At 41.8% G+C, this 21,261-nt stretch overlaps 1 protein-coding gene and 1 long non-coding RNA gene across 2 annotated transcripts in view; one reads left to right on the top strand and one right to left on the bottom strand.

Annotated features, from left to right (window-relative positions):
* The window catches only part of GTF2I (general transcription factor IIi), a 132,243-nt gene extending 116,156 nt beyond the window's left edge, over positions 1-16,087 (top strand). The window contains exons 24-35 of the mRNA XM_037041743.1: positions 4,337-4,438; positions 5,015-5,080; positions 5,375-5,558; positions 6,516-6,574; positions 6,989-7,069; positions 7,568-7,651; positions 8,443-8,626; positions 10,863-10,891; positions 12,859-12,900; positions 13,681-13,722; positions 14,206-14,281; positions 14,951-16,087. Of these exons, the coding sequence (XP_036897638.1) occupies positions 4,337-4,438; positions 5,015-5,080; positions 5,375-5,558; positions 6,516-6,574; positions 6,989-7,069; positions 7,568-7,651; positions 8,443-8,626; positions 10,863-10,891; positions 12,859-12,900; positions 13,681-13,722; positions 14,206-14,264 (932 nt within the window). The 3' untranslated portion in view covers positions 14,265-14,281; positions 14,951-16,087. The remainder of the gene's footprint in view (positions 1-4,336; positions 4,439-5,014; positions 5,081-5,374; positions 5,559-6,515; positions 6,575-6,988; positions 7,070-7,567; positions 7,652-8,442; positions 8,627-10,862; positions 10,892-12,858; positions 12,901-13,680; positions 13,723-14,205; positions 14,282-14,950) is intronic.
* LOC118984031 (uncharacterized) lies at positions 12,536-20,069 on the bottom strand. Its single transcript, XR_005065852.1, has 4 exons — positions 19,548-20,069; positions 17,793-17,921; positions 15,217-15,308; positions 12,536-13,710 (listed from the first exon to the last, which is right to left on the bottom strand). It is a non-coding gene; the product is annotated as an uncharacterized LOC118984031 (long non-coding RNA).
* Between the last annotated feature and the right edge of the window lie 1,192 nt (positions 20,070-21,261).

Raw genomic sequence — 21,261 nt, 5'->3', positions numbered from 1 at the left:
AGTGATTCATGAGAGTATTGTAAGTGTTTCAGGGAGATGCTGTGTAGTGGTAAAGGCTGAGGAGCTAGACTCTGAAGGTCGATATCCCAGCTTCACCATTTACCACTAATGGAATTGACCACATGGCCACCATGGCTCCGTTTCTCCATAGGTAAAGTGGAGATGCCTATGAAAGCTACATTAGTTTTTACATATGATATTCTTGGTACAGTGACTGTTACATACTTTTAGCTGTTAGTAGTATTGCTGCAGAAAATCTTCTTTAAGCAAAAGTCTTTATGTGAAGATAGCCATTGGAAGTAGGTAACTCAATAGAATGGCAATTCAGATGAAAGCCTGGAGACTGTACACACATTTCTGCAAATTGGAAAAATTGGTTTCAGGATGTATCTTTAGAAAGAATGTTGGTTATTTTCCAAAGAAATTTAATTTCTTTTTTCATTATTTGAGCTCTCGTTTATTTTTAAATCATATTTTATTGATTACGGTATTACAGTTGTCCTGATTTCCCCCTTTTACCTCTGTCCACCTAGTATCTCCCACTCTCATGCAATCCTCACACCATTGTTCCTGTCCATGGGTCATGGTTATAAGTTTTTTGGCTACTCCATTTCCTATGTTGTAATTCACATCTCCGTGGCTATTCTGTAACTACTTATTTGTACTTCTTTTTTTTTAAGATTTTATTTTTTTGTTTATATTTAGAGAGAGAGGAAGAGAAGGAGAGGAACATCAATATGTGGTTGCCTCTCATATGCCCCCCAAGTGGGAACTTAGCCTGCAACCCAGACATGTGCCCTGACTGGGAATCGAACCAGTGACACTTTGGTTCACATCCCATGCTGAATCCACTGAGCTACGTCAGCCAGGGCTCTATTTGTACTTCTTAATCCCCTCACCTCTTTACTCATTCCCCTACAGCCCCCTCCCATCTGGCAACCATCAAAATGCTGTCCATATCCATGAATCTGTCTCTGGTCTTCTTCTTTGCTTTGTTTTTTATCGATTTTTGATAGATTTGTACTTTTTGCCATTTTATTACTCATAATTTTGACCTTTTTTTTTTTTTTTAAAGTAAGTCCCTTTAACTTTTCATATAATAATGTTTTGGTGACACTAAAGTGCTCTAGTTTTTTTCTTGTATAGGAATCTCTTTATCTTCCCTTCCATTCTAAATGATAGCTTTGCTGGATAGAGTAATCCTGGTTGTTGGTCCCTGCTTTTTGTCTTTGAATATTTCTTGCTAATCCCTTCTAGCCTGCAAAGTTTCTTTTGAGAAATCAGCTGACAGTCTTATGGAGGCCCCTTGTAGGTAACTAACTGCTTTTCTCTTGCTGCTTTTAAGATTCTCTCTTTATCTTTAACCTGTGGCATTTTAATTATGATGTGTCTTAGAGTGGACCTCTTTGCATCCATCCAGTTTGGGATTCTCTGTGCTTCCCGGACTTGCATGTTTTTTGGTTTTTGTTTTTTTTTTTTAGATTTTAATTATTTGTCTCTAAAGAGTAAGGGACGGAAAGAAGGAAAGAAATACCAATGTATGGTTGCCTCTCATGTGTGCCCTGACTGGGTGGACTTGCATGTTTATTTCCTTCAACAAATTAGGGAAGTTTTCTTTCACTATTTATTCAAATAGAGTTCCAGATTCTTGCTCTTTTCTCTTCTCCCTGTGGCAGCCTTATGATGCAGACATTGGTCCTCTTGAAGTTGTCCCAGAGGCTGCTTTTTGGATTCTTTTTTCTTCTTATTGTTCTGATTGGTTGTTGCTTGCTTCCTTATTATGTTCCAGATCATTGATTTGAGTCTTAGTTTCATCCACTCTACTTCTGTTTGCTTGTAAATTGTTCTTTATTTAAATTAGTGTATCCTTCATTTTTGACTAGATCTTTTTTATGCTGTTGAGGTCTTCACTAAGTTCCTTGAGCATCCTTATAACCAGTGTTTTAAACTCTGTACTTGGTAGATTGCTTATCTCCATTTCATTTAGTCCTTTTTCTGGAATTTTGATCTCTTCTTTCATTTGGGTCATGTTTTTTGCCTCCTCGTTTTGGGAGGCTCCTTACTTTTGTTTCTGTATATTAGGTAGATGAGCTACTATCACTCCCTTGGTAGTGTGGCCTAATGTAGTAGATGCTCTGTAGAGATGAGTGGCACAGATTTCCTCTTATACCCAAGCTGGATACTCAAGATGCACCCTTCATGTGGGCTGAGTACACCCTCCTCTTGTAGTTAGGCCTTGGTGGCTGTTGTCAGATCAGTGGGAGGGATTTACCCAGGCCAGCTGCAAGGATTAGCTGTGACCACTGACCAATCTTTACCCTCCATGGAGGATCAACTGTGCAGGGGCAGGGTGGTGGTGCTCCAACATGGAATGTAGCTGTCCACTGGGTGCACTGGCCCTGGGATTTCCTGGGTTGTGCAGGCCAAGGTCAACCCCCACCTCTGTTTTGCCCAGGGCCACCCTACCTGAGCTATAAAGCATTCTGAGATGGCTGCTACTGGTGCAGGGCTTGGAGATTCCCAGGCAAGCCAAGCTATGAATCAGTTCCATTCCTAGGGATCACTGAGGCCAGCTATTGCTTGTTTGATAGGATGTAAGAGTTGTAAAACATGAGCAAAGACCAGCCATTCAAATGGAAAAGCAGCTCAGGTGGGCCCATAAGTTGGGTGGAGCAGTCTCTGGGGACCTCTAAGGACAGTGTTAGGTTGGTGGAGTCTTAGGTATGGCACCCACTTGCCAGCTCTGTGGTGGGGGAGGCTTTAGAAAAGGGACAATGGCCTCTGCTAACCTTGTTGCCAGACACCTCATTTTCTCCCCCCCCCCCTTTTTAGATTTTATTTACTTATCTTTGGAGGGGAAGGGAAGGAGAGAGGGAGAGAAATACCAATGTATGATTGCCTCTCTTGTGTCCCCTGTTTGGAACTGGCCTGCAACCCAGGCATGTGCCCTGATTGGGAATCGAACCGCGATCCTTTGGTTCGCAGGCCTGTGCTCAATCCACTGAGCTACACCAGCCAGGGCTCAATTTCTCCTTTTATGCCACTGATGCCTTTCAAGCTGCTGCCCCTGTGCTGCAGCTCAGAGGGAGTGAGTCTTAAGTCAGTGAGTCTGTGTATGAGTTTTTCAAGCAGAACTGCTTGGGGCTCTAGCAGTTTCTTCTTCCAACTCAATCCCTGCTGGCTTTTATAGCCAGAAGTTGTGGGGACTTATCTTCTTGGCACTGGAACCCTATGCTGGGGGGCTGGATGTGGGGCTGGGACTCTTCACTCCTAAGATACTTTGCCTGAATTTTTATTTACCACACATGGGTGTGGGACCAGCCCATTTCACATCTCTGCCCCTCCTATCAGTCTGGATGTATTTGGTTTCTTTAATTCTGTAGTTTTCAGACTTCCATGCAACTCATCACTCATTTAGTTGAGTGATGGTGGTTCTAGGTTTTAATTGTAATTTCCATGTGACTGTGGAAGAGGGGAGCGATGTCTACCTATGCCCGCCATTTTGACCAGAACTCTGTGTATTTTTTTAATTGTTAGGTTCAGATTAAGATAAGCTTACTGTTTAAGCATTCGATGACCCCACATAAAAAAGAGTTAGGGCCTAGGGTTTATAAGGATCACTGAAACTAACATTCATTTTCATTTAATGGAAAACGACTGATTGTTTCTAAGTTGTACTAAGAATTCAAGAAAGGCTATGCCAGGGGCAGTTGGAGAATTCAGAGGAAAGGTTCACACTGAAGATAATGTAATTGTACCTAAAGTTGTCCTTGTGTTCAAGGGTTGAAAGGAAAGCATATAAGCAAACATAGGCAACCAAAAATTACATGGCTCCAAGGGGCATGATGAAGCCTTAAGTGAGTTGAAAGAACTTTAGGTGAGTCAGAAAACTAATTCTGATTTGGGGACGATGCCTCATTGTAGGGACAGAAGTAGGGAAATGGGTAGGAGTCTCTGGAACTGGCAGCAGAACCCATTTTCATTGCAGGCTGCTTATGTGCTATTTGTTTTTGTGGGGTTATTTATTTATTTGTTTGTTTATTTATTTATCTTAAGAGGGGAAGGGAAGGAGAGAGGAAGAGAAACATCAATGTATGGTTGCTTCTCGTGCATCCCCTGCTGGGAACTGGCCCACATCCCAGGCATGTGCCCTGATTGGGAATCGAACCGCGATACTCTGGTTCGCAGGCCCATGCTCAATCCACTGAGCTCTACCAGCCTGGGCTGATTATGTACTATTTGAATCTAACTTTGTTTCCCAGCACAGGCTAGGCTTCAATAGGCGTGATGAAATGTGTGTTGATTATGTTTTGTTTTGTTTTTAATTCTTCTTTAGGCCCTAATAACAACAACCCTCAGACGTCCGCTGTTCGAACTCCTACTCAGACTAATGGTTCTAATGTTCCCTTTAAGCCCCGAGGGAGAGAGTTTTCCTTTGGTAAATATGCATTTTATTGTTTTGACTTTGTCATTTGAAATAAAAAAGGAATTCATAAACATATTTTACTAATTATTTTGTATTTTGTAAGCAGTATATATTAGCCCTTACTCATAGAGTCAGGCTGCTGGAGTTCAAAGCCGGTGCCTGTACCATATGATTCCATGACCCTGGGCAAGCGGCTTCACTTTTCTGTGCATTACCTTATTTGTAAATGGAGATAACATTACTTTCTGCTTCATAGGGTTATTATGAGGATTATAAATACTAAATCACGTACAGAGTAGAACTATACCTGGCACTTAGTAGATACTACAGTTGTCTTTTGGGAGGTTTGGATGCTTTATTTGTTTTTTATTATTTGCTTTAGCATGTGTCATTTATTAGTAGCCAGTGTATTAGTCATATAACCAAACGGTTAAATAATGTGTCACTATATTAGAGTAGTTGTCAAGCCATGACTATTTTAAAAGTCTGTGTATTTTCTTATTTTGTATTTAAAATAAACCCCTGGCCATGGAAAGTATATTGATCAATATTAGTAACAGATTAACTGTCTTGGTTTTTTACATACAGAGGCCTGGAATGCCAAAATCACAGACCTAAAACAAAAAGTTGAAAATCTTTTCAATGAAAAATGTGGTAAGTTTACTTTCAAACACTATTATTAAAATATAAGGCAGTTTTTAAAAATAGAAGAATGTGAGCTAAATAAAATGTCCAACATTTAAGTTATGCTTTTATTGGAAGTGTAGGCATATTTCATAATTTATTCCACTTTTCTGAGCATTAAGAAATTTTTTACAAATTAAAATTAATACAATTTTTAAAAATATAATTTTACTTGCCATAAAATGTAATTTAAAGTGCATTTTTTAAAAAGCTTTCTCTTTTTTTAAGTTATAAATGTGAGAAGTGTATGTGTGTGTTTTGTAGGTGAAGCCCTGGGCCTTAAACAAGCCGTGAAGGTGCCGTTTGCATTATTCGAGTCTTTCCCGGAGGACTTTTATGTGGAAGGCTTACCTGAGGGTGTGCCGTTTCGCAGACCATCTACTTTTGGCATTCCAAGGCTGGAGAAAATACTCAGAAACAAAGCGAAAATTAAGTTTATTATTAAAAAGTAAGGAAATAAGGCGACATGAGATTGGCCATGAGATTGGCAGTTTGACACTGGGCGGCAGGCACACGGATCCACCCCGTGGTGGGGCCATGTCAGCCCTGGCGTCAGAAAGCTCTTTAAGCTGCACTCTTGTCTGTTAAATTTTTCTTAATTGGTTAGAAGAGGGAAGGAAGGGCTCTAGCTTACTGGAAGGATAACAATTTCATTTTGTTAAATCTACCCACAGTCATGTCTTTTAATGGTTTGATGCTACTGGAATTTAACAAGCGGTTCCAGTTTTATAAAACCCTTTTATTTCTCCAACTTACACAATACTTTGAATTACTCTCCTGTTTGCTTGGAGAGCTATGAATTGAAACAATTAAAACTTCAATTGAAACAGATGGAAATAGTTGGAATTAGGAAATACTTATTGATACCCAGGAATTATTTGAAATTAACTGAAATGAATTTTAGGTTTTGTTCATTAACACTGACTTTTGAGTCACCCAGAGATACTGTTAAATAATCAAAGCTGACAGACATTGCAAGCATAATGGCCATTTTTTGTACTTGCATCCAGGTCTGTAGAGGTATGGCCTCTGCTTCTGCTTCCTCAGAAGAAAAACTTTTGCTCAAGATTTCCCCACCTGTCTTGTGTTTCCAGGGTAGCTGCATACAGGGCACTTCCTGTTTCCATTCTCAACTTTAACACTGAATCTTTCCAGGAGATCTTAAAATCACGGGAAGAAGCAGCTGTTTAAATTAGATAGGGCTGAGTGGATGTTATAATCACAGTTATAATTAGTCCTTTTGTATGTGTTCCTTGAGATAACCTTTTCTTTCTGTTCTTACATAACTAAAAACCTAGAGTATATTTACAGAGAATTACTGGTTTTAAAATCTTTTAGTTGTTTAGTTTTGAATGTTTTACCATTGGAATATTAGCGTACATGGTTTTTTTCTCTTGGTTTTTAGGCCTGAAATGTTTGAAACGGCAATTAAGGAGAGCACGTCCTCCTCTAAGAGCCCTCCAAGTAAGCTCTTGCTGCAGGAAACATGCTGTTAGAAATTTATTGTGTGGCAATGGTTAAAAACTGTTTAAAGACCATAATTGAGCTAAAATCAAGAAAGCTCATTCAAAATTGGGGGTTGTGATTAGTTTATGGGTTTTAGTTCTTCCAGTAATTGAGAATCTATGTGTCTGCTATACTAGGCATCACACAGAAGAGAAAAAGTAGAAAGCCTTTTGGGAAGCTTAATACCGATCGCTAAATGACAAAACATTCTGTGAAAACTAACAAACCTTGAACAAAGGTTTGGGTTAAAATACCATTTTGTGTAGTCTAAATTGTAAACACATTAATTGAGAGTATTTAATTCTTTATTAAAGAAATATTTACATAAATAATATTTTGTTTGTGTTACAATTTTATGTGTCTTATTTTAAGGAAAAATAAATTCGTCACCCAATGTTAATACTACTGCATCAGGTGTTGAAGATCTTAACATCATTCAGGTGACAATTCCAGGTATGAATTTTCTGCCTTTATCATAATTTGTGGGGTGTTTTCCTCTTCCACTTTTTTACTTTCGGCGTATGGGTTACTGAGGTTTGCCTTACTCGTTCAGAGCTGCTGAGTACAGGTCATGTTGTTGTGTTCTCCTTCCCACCCCTCAGAAATTAACCAAATACATCCCCTTGTCAGTTTATTGCTAACTTGCTCTGGGCAGTTCACTGGACTTGGCATGAACTAAAACCTGCTGACCACCCAGACACCTAGTGTCTTGGTTTAAAAAAAAAATCTATAAAACAGCAGATAAAGTTCTTTATCACAGGAATAAAATTGCAGCATTTTCAGTTTGGTGTTATTGTTAAATCATGTTGTTAAATCATTACAATCTTCATTAGTTTAAAATACTTAAATATTCCAAAAACATAAAGTTAGTTACACAAGGAACATAAAATTTACTTAGAATTAAAGTGGCATTGCTTAATTATTATGAGCGTTCTCTTAACTTCTTTTTAGATGATGATAATGAAAGACTGTCAAAAGTTGAAAAAGCTAGACAGCTAAGAGAACAAGTTAATGACCTCTTCAGTCGTAAATTTGGTAAGTTTTTCATTTGTGTATTACAGCTTGCAATAATAAGCAAGGAAATTTTGTTCCAATAAACAATTTTTTAGCCCTGGCCGGTGTAGCTGAGTGGATTGAGCACAGGCTTGCAGACCAAAGGGTTGCTGGTTTGATTCCCAGTCTAGGGCACGTGCCTGGGTTGCGAGCCTGGTCCCCAGGAGGGGGCCTCTGAGAGGCAACCGTACATTGATGTTTCTCTCCCTGTCTTTCTCCTTCCCTTCCCCTCTCTCTAAAAATAAATAAAATCTTTAAAAAAATTTTTTTTAAAGATTTTATTTTTAGACAGAAGAGAAAGGGGGGGGGGGGCATCAATGTGTGGTTTAAATCAATCTGGTTGCCTCTCACCTGCCTCCAACTGGCGACCTTGGCCCTCAACTCAGGTAGGTGCCCTGGCAACCTTATGGTTCCTAAGCTGGTGCTCAGTCCACTGAGTCACAGCAAACAGGGCTGTTTCAATAAGATCTTAACAGTAGATTATGTTCAGATAGTTGTAATATTATTTAAAAGGAAAAGAAGTTATAAAATAAGCATTTTGGTTTTGCTGAAGTTCTTTTAGTAAGAATGCATCGTTTAGTAAGAATGCATTGTTCGTATCAATACTATTAATAATGGTTAGTATCATGGTGAATAAAACTTAGGTTTATACGTAAAGTTGTTTGAAGTGTTCAAAGACCTTAGTTAATAGTAGAGACAGTCTTTAAAGTAAATGTTGGTCATGTGTTTTATAAATATTAACCTATGCTTTTATGCTCTTTGTCTCATTATAGGTGAAGCTATTGGTATGGGTTTCCCTGTGAAAGTTCCCTACAGGAAAATCACAATTAACCCTGGCTGTGTGGTGGTTGATGGCATGCCTCCTGGAGTATCATTCAAAGCCCCCAGCTACCTGGAAATCAGCTCCATGAGAAGGATTCTAGATTCAGCTGAGTTCATTAAGTTCACAGTCATTAGGTAAGTGAGAGAGTCCCCTGCTTGCCTGTAACAGTGAATGCAGGTCATGAGACTGTCTTCTTCTAACATGTAGTCATACATAGTAATAGAGTCAAGTTTACGATGTAACAAATGAACAAAGTACTGTAGTTACTATACTATTAGATTTTCCCTTCCCTGAGCTGATTCTCTTAATTTTCTGGGTTTTAAGGCAGGAGGGTAGCAAACCATGGCCTGTGGACCAGATCCAGCCTGCCTCCTGCCTCTATAACGTCTTATTCAGACATAGTCACATCTATTTGTTTACATATTATCTACGACTGCTTTCATGTTATAGTGGTAAAATTGAGTCTTTGGGACAGAAACACTGGGGTCTGTAAACCCTAAAATGTTTACTGTCTGGCCTTTATAGAAAACGGTCGTCAGCTTTATCTTAGGCATTTCAGGGGTTTGGTCCCAAGTCAGCCAAATCCCTTCTGTTTTCTGCACTGTGTACAGTTAGAGATTGTACTTGTTTCCTTTGGGAGTATCAGCTCCCTATCCACAGAGTAGGAGTGGTGAGTACACCTCCAACAGCAGGACGAGAATCACATCATTAATACATGCTTATCACAATCCGTGTACAGCAAATCCACCACCTCTCTTCTGTCCACCTACTCAGAAGTCCCAAGGTGTCTTCACTCTTCTCTCGCAACTCACAAAAACCTAGCCATCACTAAGTCTACCTCAGTCAGTTCATTGTCAAGTTCCCACTGTCTTAGTTTAAATGGTTTAGGACTAGCCCTCAAATAGCTAAATACCCTCCCAGGGCTTTTTCTCATCCATTCATCTTCTCTCAAAACCCTTTCCCTAAAATTTCCATATTTTTGTCCTACATAACCAATGTTTATTTTCTGTGCCATGCCAAAGGGGTCTAGGAAACCACCTTCTTCCATTAGACCATTTCACTAGAATTAGTCTATTCCTGCCGCAGCCCGCTGCAGCAAGGGTGGTCGCGAGGTTAGGCGAGGGACTTAAAAGAATGGAGAGGACCAAATGCTCTGCTGGCAAATGGCAACTTTATTCAAGGAACAGCTGTCTTATATACAAACTGCTAACGCCTGAAGCAAGACTGCAAGGAACTAGAAACAATGTTGTTTTTCAAAGTTCGTGCACTCCCTTAAGCTATCAAAAGGGCAAGAAGTTCTCATAACCGTCTTGGAACATGACACCTATGCCAAAATCTTGTTATATTCTTCAAGGCTGGGAACGAGAAGGTTAGGAAAATGTCAAGGTACCCGCCGGCTCCAGGGACCAGAAACCAAGTTCATCCACCATTTTCACAGTGGAGAACTCTGTCCTTGATCCCCTGTGGCCTAGCAGGCCCCCACATATTCCCCTTTCTTTGTTCCTTTTATGTTGTTTGTTTTCCCACCATCTTTAGTGTAACATTTTCATATTAGGGCTCATACATATATATATCAATTGATTAATTATAAAGTATGTGAGATTAAGCCCTGGCCAGTGTGGCTTGGTTGAAGCAAAGTCCCATAAACCAAAAGGTTGTGGGTTCATTCCCTGGTCTGTGCATATACCAGAGGCAACTGACTGATGTTTCTCTCTCACATTGGTTTTTCTCTCCCACTTCTTCCTCCCTTGCCCTCTTTCTAAAATCAATAAACTTATCCTCAGGTGGAGATTTTTTTAAAGGATAGAATATTAAAAAGTAGTGGACAACATTTCTCATTCTAGCACATACATGTCATGGTTTAAAAATTAGTTGTATAGGCCCTGGCTGGTGTAGCTCAGTGGATTGAGCGCGGGCCTGCGAACCACACGATCACAGTTCGATTCCCAGTCAGGGCACATGCCTGGGTTGCAGGCCAGTTCCCGGCAGGGGACACACCAGAAGCAACCATACATTGATATTTCTCTCCTTTCCTCTAAAGATAAATAAATAAAAATTCTTTTAAAAAAATTAGTTGTATAACCCTGGCTGGTGTAGCTCAGTGGATTCAGTGTGGGCCTGTGAACCAAGGGGTTGCCGGTTCAATTTCCACTCAGGGTACATGCCGGAGTTGTGGGCCAGGTCCCAGGAGTGGGATGCATGGGAGGCAACCACACACTGATGTTTCTCTCCCTGTCTTTATCCCTTCCCTTCTTTCTAAATATAAATACATAAAATATTTTTTAAAAATTAGTTGTATAAGTTGAATGTGTCTGTAAATTTCTGTAGATTAAAAATAAACTGCTGTGCAATTTATTTCTTTTTTTTTAGACCATTTCCAGGACTTGTGATTAATAACCGTGAGTATTTCATAAATTTTTTTTCTTTTTTTTGAATATGAACAGGTGTGGCTGTGTGCCCATGGACTTATTAGCTCACCAGATTTTACTATACCTATAGCAGTAACCATGCAGAGTCACTGTTAATTTAGCCCTTAGTGTTAAAAGCACTAGTCATACATAAAGTACATGTAGTTTTGGGTGAGTTGCTTAACTTTTTAAAATTTCAGTTTACTCATTTATAAGATAGTAATAATATTAGTACCCATTTGGGGAGTTTTAGGACATTTTAAATGACTCATTATATGTCAGGCATCTAAAATGGGTCAGCAGTCTCCTGCCAGTGTTTGTAAATAAAGTTTTATTAAAACACTGCCACAACAGTTTGCTTACAGCAGGGTTCACAGAAGTTGCAATGGAGACTACGTGACCTGCAAAGCCTGAAATATTTACTAACTGGCTCTTTATGAAAAAGTTTGTTGGCCCCTGACCCAGAACAATGCTTATTAGCCTTATAGTATGTCCTCAGGAAGTGTGATCTATCTATTATTGTTATCAGTACTGTTAATTACATTTGTTATTGTTACGTAATTACCATGCTGTAATAGATAGTTTTTCGTTTATTATTTATCTTTATTCTTTATTTTGTTTTAATTGTTGTTCAAGTATAATTTTCTGCCTTTTACCCCCATCCCAGCCCACCCCCCACCTTTGTTGTTGTCCATGTGTCCTTTATACTTGTTCCTGCAAACCCTTCCCCTTTTCCCCCTGAAATTCCCTCCCCCTCCCCTGTGGTCACTGTCAGCCTGTTCTCAGTTTCAGTGTCTTTGGTTATATTTTGCTTGCTTGTTTGTTTTATAATTGAGAATGATCCTTTTCTACCATTGGCATTCCAGTCTTTTTCCAGTTAGTATAATTATTCTGATTCTTTACAGTCCACCTGCATTTGCCCTGGCTAGTGTGACTCGGTTGGCTGGGCGTCATCCGGTGAGCGGAAGGCGCTCAGGCTCGGTCCCCGGTCAGGGCTTGTGTAGGACAGCAATTCTGTATCTCTTTTGCATTCATGTCTCTCTCCCCGACTGCCTTCCTTTCCCTCTTCTGAAATCAATAAGCATGTCCTTGGGTGAGGAGTAAAATATGTGAATACATAAATAAAATCTGTCTACATTCAGTACTATAGTTTATTCACTGGGAAAGTGTAATGGAAGCCCCTTCAGTCTCATGTTCAGGACTCATCAGTGGCCCCTGAGAGACAGAACTTTGCCTGTCTCTCGGTTGTTGGTTTGTCCCCCTGACCTGAGAGGTATGCTGTCATTGCACCTGTCCCCTGCCATTCCGTCCGCTTCACACTGTTGACCTCTGGTCTCTGGTCTTTGTGCTTCGGGACCATGGATTTGGTTACCCCTCTTTTGCCTCCACGTTTTGAATTTGATTTATCATAAAACTTACTCATTTGCTTATACCCCGAATCCATGAGTTCTTTTTTAATACATTTTGTTTTTGGTATGTGCTCTATCGTGGCCAACTATGTTAGTATTTGGTACTCTCCATATGAAAGAGAGGTGTGTCTTGCTTTAAAGATTTTTAAGTCATCTTTGTGACACTCAGCTTTAATCATGCCAGGGATTTCGTTATTTAAAGAAATCCCATTATAATTATTTTCTATTTTTTATTAGTCCTAATTTCTTTCTGATTTTTAGTTTCAGAGAACATTGTATTGTAATATTTTTTACTCTCTTTATGTTTAATATGTTCAGTTTTGTTCTCATCATTGTGCAGGTCTGTAGTAGAGTTTTGTGGTAATTACTATGAATTGGTTATTTGGTGGGAAATACCAGAACTCTTAATGTTTGTTCCCTTCTTGTCATAAGGAAAATAATATCTGTTATGGCAAAATTGGAGCATCAAAATAAAGAATGTTTGTAAAAATGCTTTTCGAATGTAATAGCATGCCATTACATTATGAAATGAATTTGCTTTATTTTCAGAGTTGGTTGATCAGAGTGAGTCAGAAGGCCCAGTGATACAAGGTAAATTAAGGAGGATAAAACAGGACTATTCCTGTTTTTCTCAGTAAAATAGATCAGATAAAATCGTGTGGCTCCACATACTTATGTTTGTCCGACTTTGCAGTCAGTCCTCAGTGCATGCATGTGTGTGTGCTTGGACTTGGCGTCTGTGACTCCTGTGGTTGGAAGCCGGGAGCAGCTCAGCTTGTAGGTCCTAATTGAGAACCATGGGCCGTGTACCATTTGCCTCCACTGTCCCAGCGTGGGTATGGGGTCAGGCACCATGAGATCATTGATATAGAATGCAGTTTTTCAGTGAGAAGGTCATCTTTTTAAACTTTATTCTTCATGCCATTTGTTTATACTGGTAGTTGAAAGCCAAATTGTGTCAGGTAGAAATGGATGTATTGTGGTTTTTAAATTCCTTAGAAACAAATATTTAGGCCTGTTACTGTGATTCATTGAAAGTAGGGAAAGACTTTTACTAAAAAGGAACTCACAGAAGAAAGGGGGATGATAAAAAAGGAACTTCTTGATCTCATGTTAGAGCTGAGTTGATTAGCATTATTATTTAAGACTTCGGTTAGGTAAGCTTACTTACCACATTTCAGAAGTTTTGAAAGTCTAGTTGAGTAATTGTGCTTATTCCGAGAGTCTGGGGCAGTTGTTTTCATCTTAGACTTGTGACTTACGTACACGGTTTGAAGAGCTTTCTCTCGTTTTGCTCCCTCTGTTCTCTTGAAATAATTGAAAGCAACTTTTGAGCAGTGTCACAGTGAATCTTGACGTGTTTCCTTTCAGAATCAGCTGAGCCGAGCCAGTTGGAGGTTCCTGCAACAGAAGGTAAAAAGGGTGGTCTGGTTGTCAAAAAAAGTTGCTCAAGACTTTCATTAGGACAAAAGATTAATTATGTTTTTACAGCTCTTAAAGTAGAACTATGGTGGTTTGGTTTTGTTTCTGGGTGAATGGGATTTGTTGTTTTGTGTCCAGAAACATTGTGTTCAGAAATGACTCATGGGTTCTTTGGTTCCATTTCCCTCAAGTGAGTCTGAATGAATTCCGAAACCACGGAATGACTACCGTATGGCATAAACAGTGAGGATCCTTTGCAAACATATGGAATTAAGATGTGTGTTACTTGGAAAACCTAAGTAGCAAAATTTAGGACTTAGAGCTAAAGAAACATTGTTGTCTCTGAAAATGTTATCATTTTTTAGTATCTTGTTATTCCTGTTAAATCGTGTTAGTAAATTGGTGTGGGTTTGTAATTGAGCAGATTTGCATTAATAATGCAATTAAAGAGTTCTTTTTTGTTTTTCTTGATAGAAATAAAGGAGACTGATGGAAGCTCTCAGATTAAGCAAGAGCCAGACCCTACGTGGTAGACCTCTTCTCTCCTAGGGTAACTCAGCTTCTGTGTCTGGGATGCTGTGTCGTGTCTGTCCAAACCCACCTGCTTATGTACATGCGTTTCCCCTGCTTCAGCTCTAATGGGGGCCCCGCCTTCAGGGCTTCTGTGGTCCAAGTGTAAGCCATATAGGATTGTTTTTAGCTACAAAATTCAAGCAGAGATTTTTTTCTTGGATCAATATCTGTCTGTTATTCAAAGATATAAGTGCGCTTTTGCCTTAAAAGGAAACTATTTTAATCGACAGGGTAAATTTTGTCCTTACATTAGAATTCACTGAGTTAGTATCACTACACTGACATGTCCACTAATCATAAGTTACAAGCCTGATCCTGTTATTCTGACTTCTTAAACTTGGCCAGGTTAGTACCAGGACAGGCAGCCCGAGACCAGGAATCAGCAAAACTTGGTTCTCACGCCTGTAGAATCTCGATAAGGATGCGCTGTTGGGTGTCTAGAACCAGGTGGTAGTTCACGGGTTCCAGCCTGACAGTCCTGGTCTGTGTCTCATGGCGCTTTTTTCCCATACGGGGACCCTTCATTATGGAGTTTGCCTTGCACTGTGCATACGTGGGTTTAAGTGCTACATTGTGGTGTTTGTGAATGTTTAATTCCTATAATTAGATGAACCTCTCTTCTTATTTGTTTTCTCCCCCATTTCAGCTTCAAGTATCAGTGGGTGAGAAGAGCCTTTTGGACCTGTTACTGCCCCAGGATGTGTAATATACTTGTATAACAGAAATACCTTCTATACAAACCTTTTTTTCTACTTTTAGATAGAAATGTCTACTTTTTCAGCAGTTCTGTGAATTGAATTAAAGAGCAGAGTGACTGTAGATTGGAATGGCTGGTTTCCTTTGGAATGTATTATAAGGATTTTACAGCAATGCTGGAGAAACGACAGGGAAAATGACAGGGATGAATCTCACCGGATTTTTTTACGGATTCAGCAGAGCCTTCAGCCATGGTGTCTATTTTCCAATCAAGTGAAGATACATCTCCTACTGGAACATCTCAGCTTCTGCAGTGAAGAAAACACTTGAGATAGTTGAGTTCTTTAGTTTTTCTGTTTGAAAAATCATTATATCATCCTTTTGTTCACAACTCTCCTTAATGACTGAGTGAACAGTTAGTGTCTGTATATTTGACTAAATCTTTTCCTAAGCTATCTATCATGGTTCATACATTTTTTATCATAATTAAAAAAAAACAACCACCTGGATTACCTAATAGGTAGTAAGAGGTCAGTAGTATCTCAGCGTGTGGCTTAGAGTGTGAATACAAAGGACCTCTCCACATTTACATTTCATCCAGATAAAATGCGTGGTGCACCAGAAGGTGAAGACGGGGTGTGAGGGTTGGGGCAGGCTAAATGACACTAAAGCCTCACTGTCGTGGAACCTGTTGTTGTGTGGGGGTTTTTTGGAACACTTTCGTTTGGATCAATCTCAAGGGGTTTTCATTGCCTTCATTATTTTATAATTCTACTTGTGACATTGAGGCTCCAGTGTGGGGAGTGAGGGGTCATAAGCTAATTATGCACCCGCTGATATTCTGCGCCGTTTGTAGGAGAATCTTACACGTGTTGAGATTTCAGACAATAAGAGTTGTAAAATACCAGCTGTACGAAAAGCTAGAGTATGTGATGGCATAGCGTGTTCATTAGCTTTATCACAATATTCATAATGGAGAATTATATTACATGGTAGCAGAAATAGGCATTTTTATGTGTTGCTTATATTTTACCTCAAATTAAAATGTAGATATAGGGTAATAAATAAAATCCATCCATGCCTTTCACACACTAATTTATTTCTTTCTAAAGTGTTTTCATGATTATGTCTGGGGAAACTGGTGGGTGGGTTGGTGTTAGATGGAATGCAGAATGAAGGTTAGGTTGGCACTGTTCAGGGGCTCCAGTCCTCGTAAGTACACCATTGTTTGTGGTGTTTCTGAGACCGCTGTGCATCTAGTTTGAGCGGAGGCTGGGGACCCCCGCTTTTTATCTGTGTACACCCACTGCCTGTCTATGATGTTGGGGTCAGAACCCCTCCAAAACAGCGTGTACACATTAGCTCCTCCCATGTGAAAATCCCACTGGCTCGGGATATTTTTTGTTCTCTCAGCAGAGCCCTTCTACCTCTGCTGTACCGTACGATCTATGTTCAGGGAAACTAATTTGTCCTTAATCTACCAACTGAAATGAGGAAGAGATGGTTTCTAGCTACAGTAGAATCTCCCAGAGCCCTTCTAAAGGGCTCTAAGAATGGGCAGACAGCGTGCTGCCCTCACCCACTCCTCTCAGCTCAGCTGCCAGAGAGCCCTCTCTCCAGAGGTGGCTTCTAAAGGGGGTTCAGCTCCTATACATAACTGCACTTACTATTTTACCTATAATATTGTGGGATCACCGACATACCAAAGAGATTTGTTTTCCTATCCAGTATAAAAAGTCTATTGAGCACTGACTGGTGTGGCTCAGTGGGTTGAGAATCGTCTCACAAACCAAAGGGTCGCCAGTCTGATTCCTGGTCATGGCACATACCTGGGTTGTGGGCCAGGTACCTGGATGAGGGTGAGTGAGAGGAACCTATTGATGTTTCTCTTGCACATCAGTATTCTCTCCCTCTTTCTCCCTTCCATCCCTCTCAAAATAAAACGACCTAAAGATTTTTTAAAGCCTGTATGTGCATGCACATTTTTTGTTTTTATATATTGTTAGAATCTGTTATGTGTGCTGGAACAAGTATAAAGGACCCATGGACAATAATGAGGGGGTGGAAATGGGAGGGAGGTGGGTAGGGGTGGGCTGGGATGGGGGTAAAAGGCAGAAAACTACTTGAACAACAATTAAAATAAAAATTAAAAGCATTGGGGGTTCTGCAGATAAAAGGTGTCTAGATCCAAGATCCAAAAAAAAAGTCTTATGTGTACACATTATACACACACACAGAAAGCATTTTTTTTTTTTTAAGAAAATATTCTCACATCTACCAAGTAGACCAGTTTCTGTACTCTGGATAAACAGCACAGAATCAGTGTTGTATCTTCCTCATAACTTTATAATGGTTTAAGGAACATTCTTGTCCCCTTATGTCTCTTCCCTAAATAAAACAGGCTTCATTCAAGAAATGTTAAACTTCACCCACAACCAGTGTGGCTCAGTTGGTCAGGCATTGTCTTGCAAAGCAAAGGGTCACTGGTTTGATTCCTGGTCAGGGCACATGCCTGGTTTGCATGCCAGGTCCCCAGTGAGGCATGTACAAGAGGCAACCACACATGGTTGTTTCCCTCTTGTCCTCTCTTTAAGAATGAAAAAGAAGAATCTTTTTGTTGTTTTGTTGAATGTTGGGCAGGGGGTGCTGCTGCTGCATCTGTCTTCTGGAAAACTGAGGCGGTACAGGTTCCTTTTAACTCACTGTCTTCTCTGAAGCTTTAATACTTTTTAGTCTGCTTCCTACAGTTGGGTATCTCTTACTAAAAGCTTCCCTTAGAATAGCATCGTTACCTCCTAAATTGCATCCACACCCACATGGCAAAATTAGCCCTTGTTTCAGTGTGGTCAGCCCTGAGGTTGGGTGGCAGTCACCCTGGCTCACTAAACCAGAGCCCAGTTGTAAGATGAAGCCTTCAGCTCCTGGAATGACGAAGTTTATAAGTGAGACAATGGATAAAAAGCACGATTCTTTGGCGGGGGGCGGTGGGGGGCGGGTAGGTAAAGTTGCCCACCAAGACCTTTGTGAGGTCAGTAAGAACCAGGCTTAAAGTATAGTTCAAATAGGTCTTAGAAATAGTTGCAACGTGGTTAGTGTTTGTAAAACAGTGTCCTGATTCCATGATAGTTAAAGGCTAAACATTTACGAGGGAGTGGAGTGACTAGGAACATAGGCCCCGTGACCTATCCAAGCTCCACTTCTAAGACAGCTGTTGTCCTGAGGAAACAGCCACTAGAAAAAAAGTGAAACCAAGGAAATGTCTACATAGTATTAAATGGAATTGGGCTAAATGCTAACTAACCCCATCCCAAGTCCTGGACCTTTAGTGGTTGCCAGGAGCAGGACCCTTGGGTGTTTGGGGGCAAGGGGCACTTGGTCAGAGGAGCTGAGGGCGGGCTGAGAGTGTCTACTGTCCTTTGCCAGGCCTTCCTAAAGCTGAACTGCTCAGAGCACAGCGACTGCTGTTTTCAGCAGCACACTTGTGCTACTTTTATCTCCTCATTGGGCTAAATTACCTGTGATACAGGAAGTGAGGTTGGGTGTCAGCCTGTCTCCAAGATTGAGGGCCAGGTCTAGTCCTCAGTACTCCCATGATGGTGCTGTTTACAGCAGGCAGCCAGTTCCCTTCTGAAGCAGGTTGGTTATTCTGAGCATCCTTCCTTGCTTGTTTCTGCTTGCTTCCCCACTGCCCCGCCTTGCCCCTCCTGGGACAAAAGGGTCTGTTTCAGAGGAAGGCCAGGTCTTTCCTGTGTGCACAGCACCCCAGCCCCTGTCCAAAATTCCTGGAACTTGCTTGGCATAACCATTAGTGGGCATCTGGAAGTGTGCTACTTAGTACTTGACTTTCTCAATGGCTGTATGTGTTTGGAAGATGAGTTCTCCCAGCAAGAGTGTCCCCTGTGACAGGGAGGAAGAGGGGGCAGGATTTCAAGAATTGAGATGACCTGAAGGGCATGTAATCAACTCACTGAGCTGCTCAGACCAGTGAGCCTGATGGGGTGAGCACGAATGGGGCCGCTCATCCTGTTCAGGCCCCCAGTGTTCTTCTACATCATGAGAGATCATTAGCATTTTTTATTTTAGAAAAGGAATGGAGGGGGAGAAACATCCATGTGTGGTTGCCTCTCCCAAGCACCATACTGGGGACCTGGCCTGCAACCCAGGCAGGTACCCTGACTGGGAATTGAACTGGAGACCCTTTGGTTCGCAGGCCAGCAGCACTCAGTCCACTGAGCCACACCAACCAGAGCGATGATTAGCTTCTGTATTTCACCTCATGGCTGCCAACTGGCTCAAAGAACAGTTTGGGGCAGCTTGCCACTCACAGGTTGTGGAAATCATGACCAGAGGGGCCTCCGCACCCCTGGGACTGGGAAAAACAGCAGGATTGGTTTGCTCTTAGCTCTCCTAGCTTCCCTACTCTGGTCAACAAGGGGCACGTTACCTCCCCCTCCTGCCCTGCCTCACCCCCAAACCATGCATAGTTTGTGGTTCTACTTTGAGGAAGTGTCAGAAAAGAGCACTGAAAGCAAGCTATGGTACAATACCCGTTTGTAAAGGTGTTTCCTGCCGCGTTTCCTCAGAAGCAAGAGCAGGTAGTTGACAAATGTGCTCTCAAGGCTGTCAGGTCTACAGTGCTCAAGTTCTGTAAAGCGGTGGCGACCCTTGTCAACAACCATGCCCTGGCAGTGCCGGAGGGGGCAGGGGGCGTCGCCCCCACTTCAGTAAAGCAGTGAGGTAGACCTACTGAGAGGCAGCAAGAGAAGAGGCAGCCGGCCTCCTACCTGGGCAGTGAGAGGGTCTAGGTCAGTCATGAAAGGGTCTATTGACTTGGTGCTTTGCATTTAGACCAAAATTATCCTCTCCCTTACAATGAGGCATCTAGATCTTCTAGGAAAAATCCTTGATAAAAGATGCTAAGTGCAGGTTTCCAAAAAGGCAAGGTCAGAGCAGGCAACTCGTGGTATATGGTCATAAAGCCATAGCAAGTGTTACTTGTTGGCCTTTGGGAGCTTCCATACCAATAGGTGGCTTCACTTTGGTTCTGATGGTTGGTGCAGGAGCAGCTGCTTACAGGGGCCCCGTCCCCTCACTCCAGATCTGTATGTCACTTAAAAATTTGTATCTAGTCAATAGATTCCAGAGTGGGGAAGGGAGGGAGAAGGAGAGGTAGAGAAGCATCAATATGAGAGAAAAACATCGATCAGTTGCCTCTCGTATGTGCTGTGACTGGGAATCAAACCCACAACCCAGGCACATACCCTGACTGGGAATCGAACCAGTGACCTTGGTTTGCAGGACAGCACTCAATGCACCAAGCCACACCAGTTGGTATCCTGTGTATCTTTACTGTCCTGTATCCCTTTAGAATTGGCAAGGTACTGAGCTCGTGGCAAGTCCCAGTGGGACTTCCTCATGCTGACCGCTGGTCCCCTGCAATCTGTGTGTCAGGGCTGGAGAGATGTGGCCGCCCAGCCCTGGTGACTGGATCCAGAGGCCTAATTTCCCCATGACAGGAGTTAGTTTCAAATTCAAACACCACAAAACTCCATGTGATCATAGCTTGTCGCTGGATTTTAGCCTTGGTGGTTGGTTGGTAAGCTTCAAATAACTCCCTGCGTGACACACCTGGCCCCACACTGTAAGGAAGACCATCAGGAGGTGGGTCTGGAGAGGGGGCGTGTACAGCAGGCCCTGGGGGCTCCCTGGTGGCCATTGTGGGAGGGGTCAGGGCCCCCGGCTTTGGAGTGGGATTTGCTTGTGAAGTCTGCATTCATTAGGTATTTGATGGGAGCTCCGCCAGAAACTGCGTTACAGTGGAACAGACAGCCCCGCCCCCAGGACTCCCAGGCTCTCCGTGTATGGCCTTGGTCGCTGTTTTCAGCCCAGCCTGGGCTGGGAGAGATGCCATAGGCCTTGCCCTCAGCTCCATCCCTGGGCAGAGCAAAGGCCAAGCCCTCCCAGGTGTAGGCCAGAGGCTGCACCACACACGGCCGCCCACCTCTCCGCCCACGGTTCCTGCAGAGAATACAAGCCTGCCCCATGGTGCCAGCCTCGCACAGGTGGTCCCAGCAGCCTGGATTGCCTGCTTTCACGGGACACAGTGGCCCAAGAAACAGGTATATTTGTTACAGATTAAAAAACAGCATGAAGCCTGAATTACCGAGCCAAAAGACACAACTAGAAATGAAATAATCAGAGTGCAAAGCAGGTCTATGCGACTGTCAAGCCACTGTGCCCAGGCCAGCAGTCAGTGTGTGC

This window comes from Sturnira hondurensis, unplaced genomic scaffold (genome assembly GCF_014824575.4).
Source record: "Sturnira hondurensis isolate 20B ecotype Veracruz unplaced genomic scaffold, ASM1482457v3 Scaffold0003166, whole genome shotgun sequence".
Classification (NCBI taxonomy): Eukaryota; Metazoa; Chordata; class Mammalia; order Chiroptera; family Phyllostomidae; genus Sturnira; species Sturnira hondurensis.
This window is presented reverse-complemented; position numbering and strand designations above follow the sequence as displayed.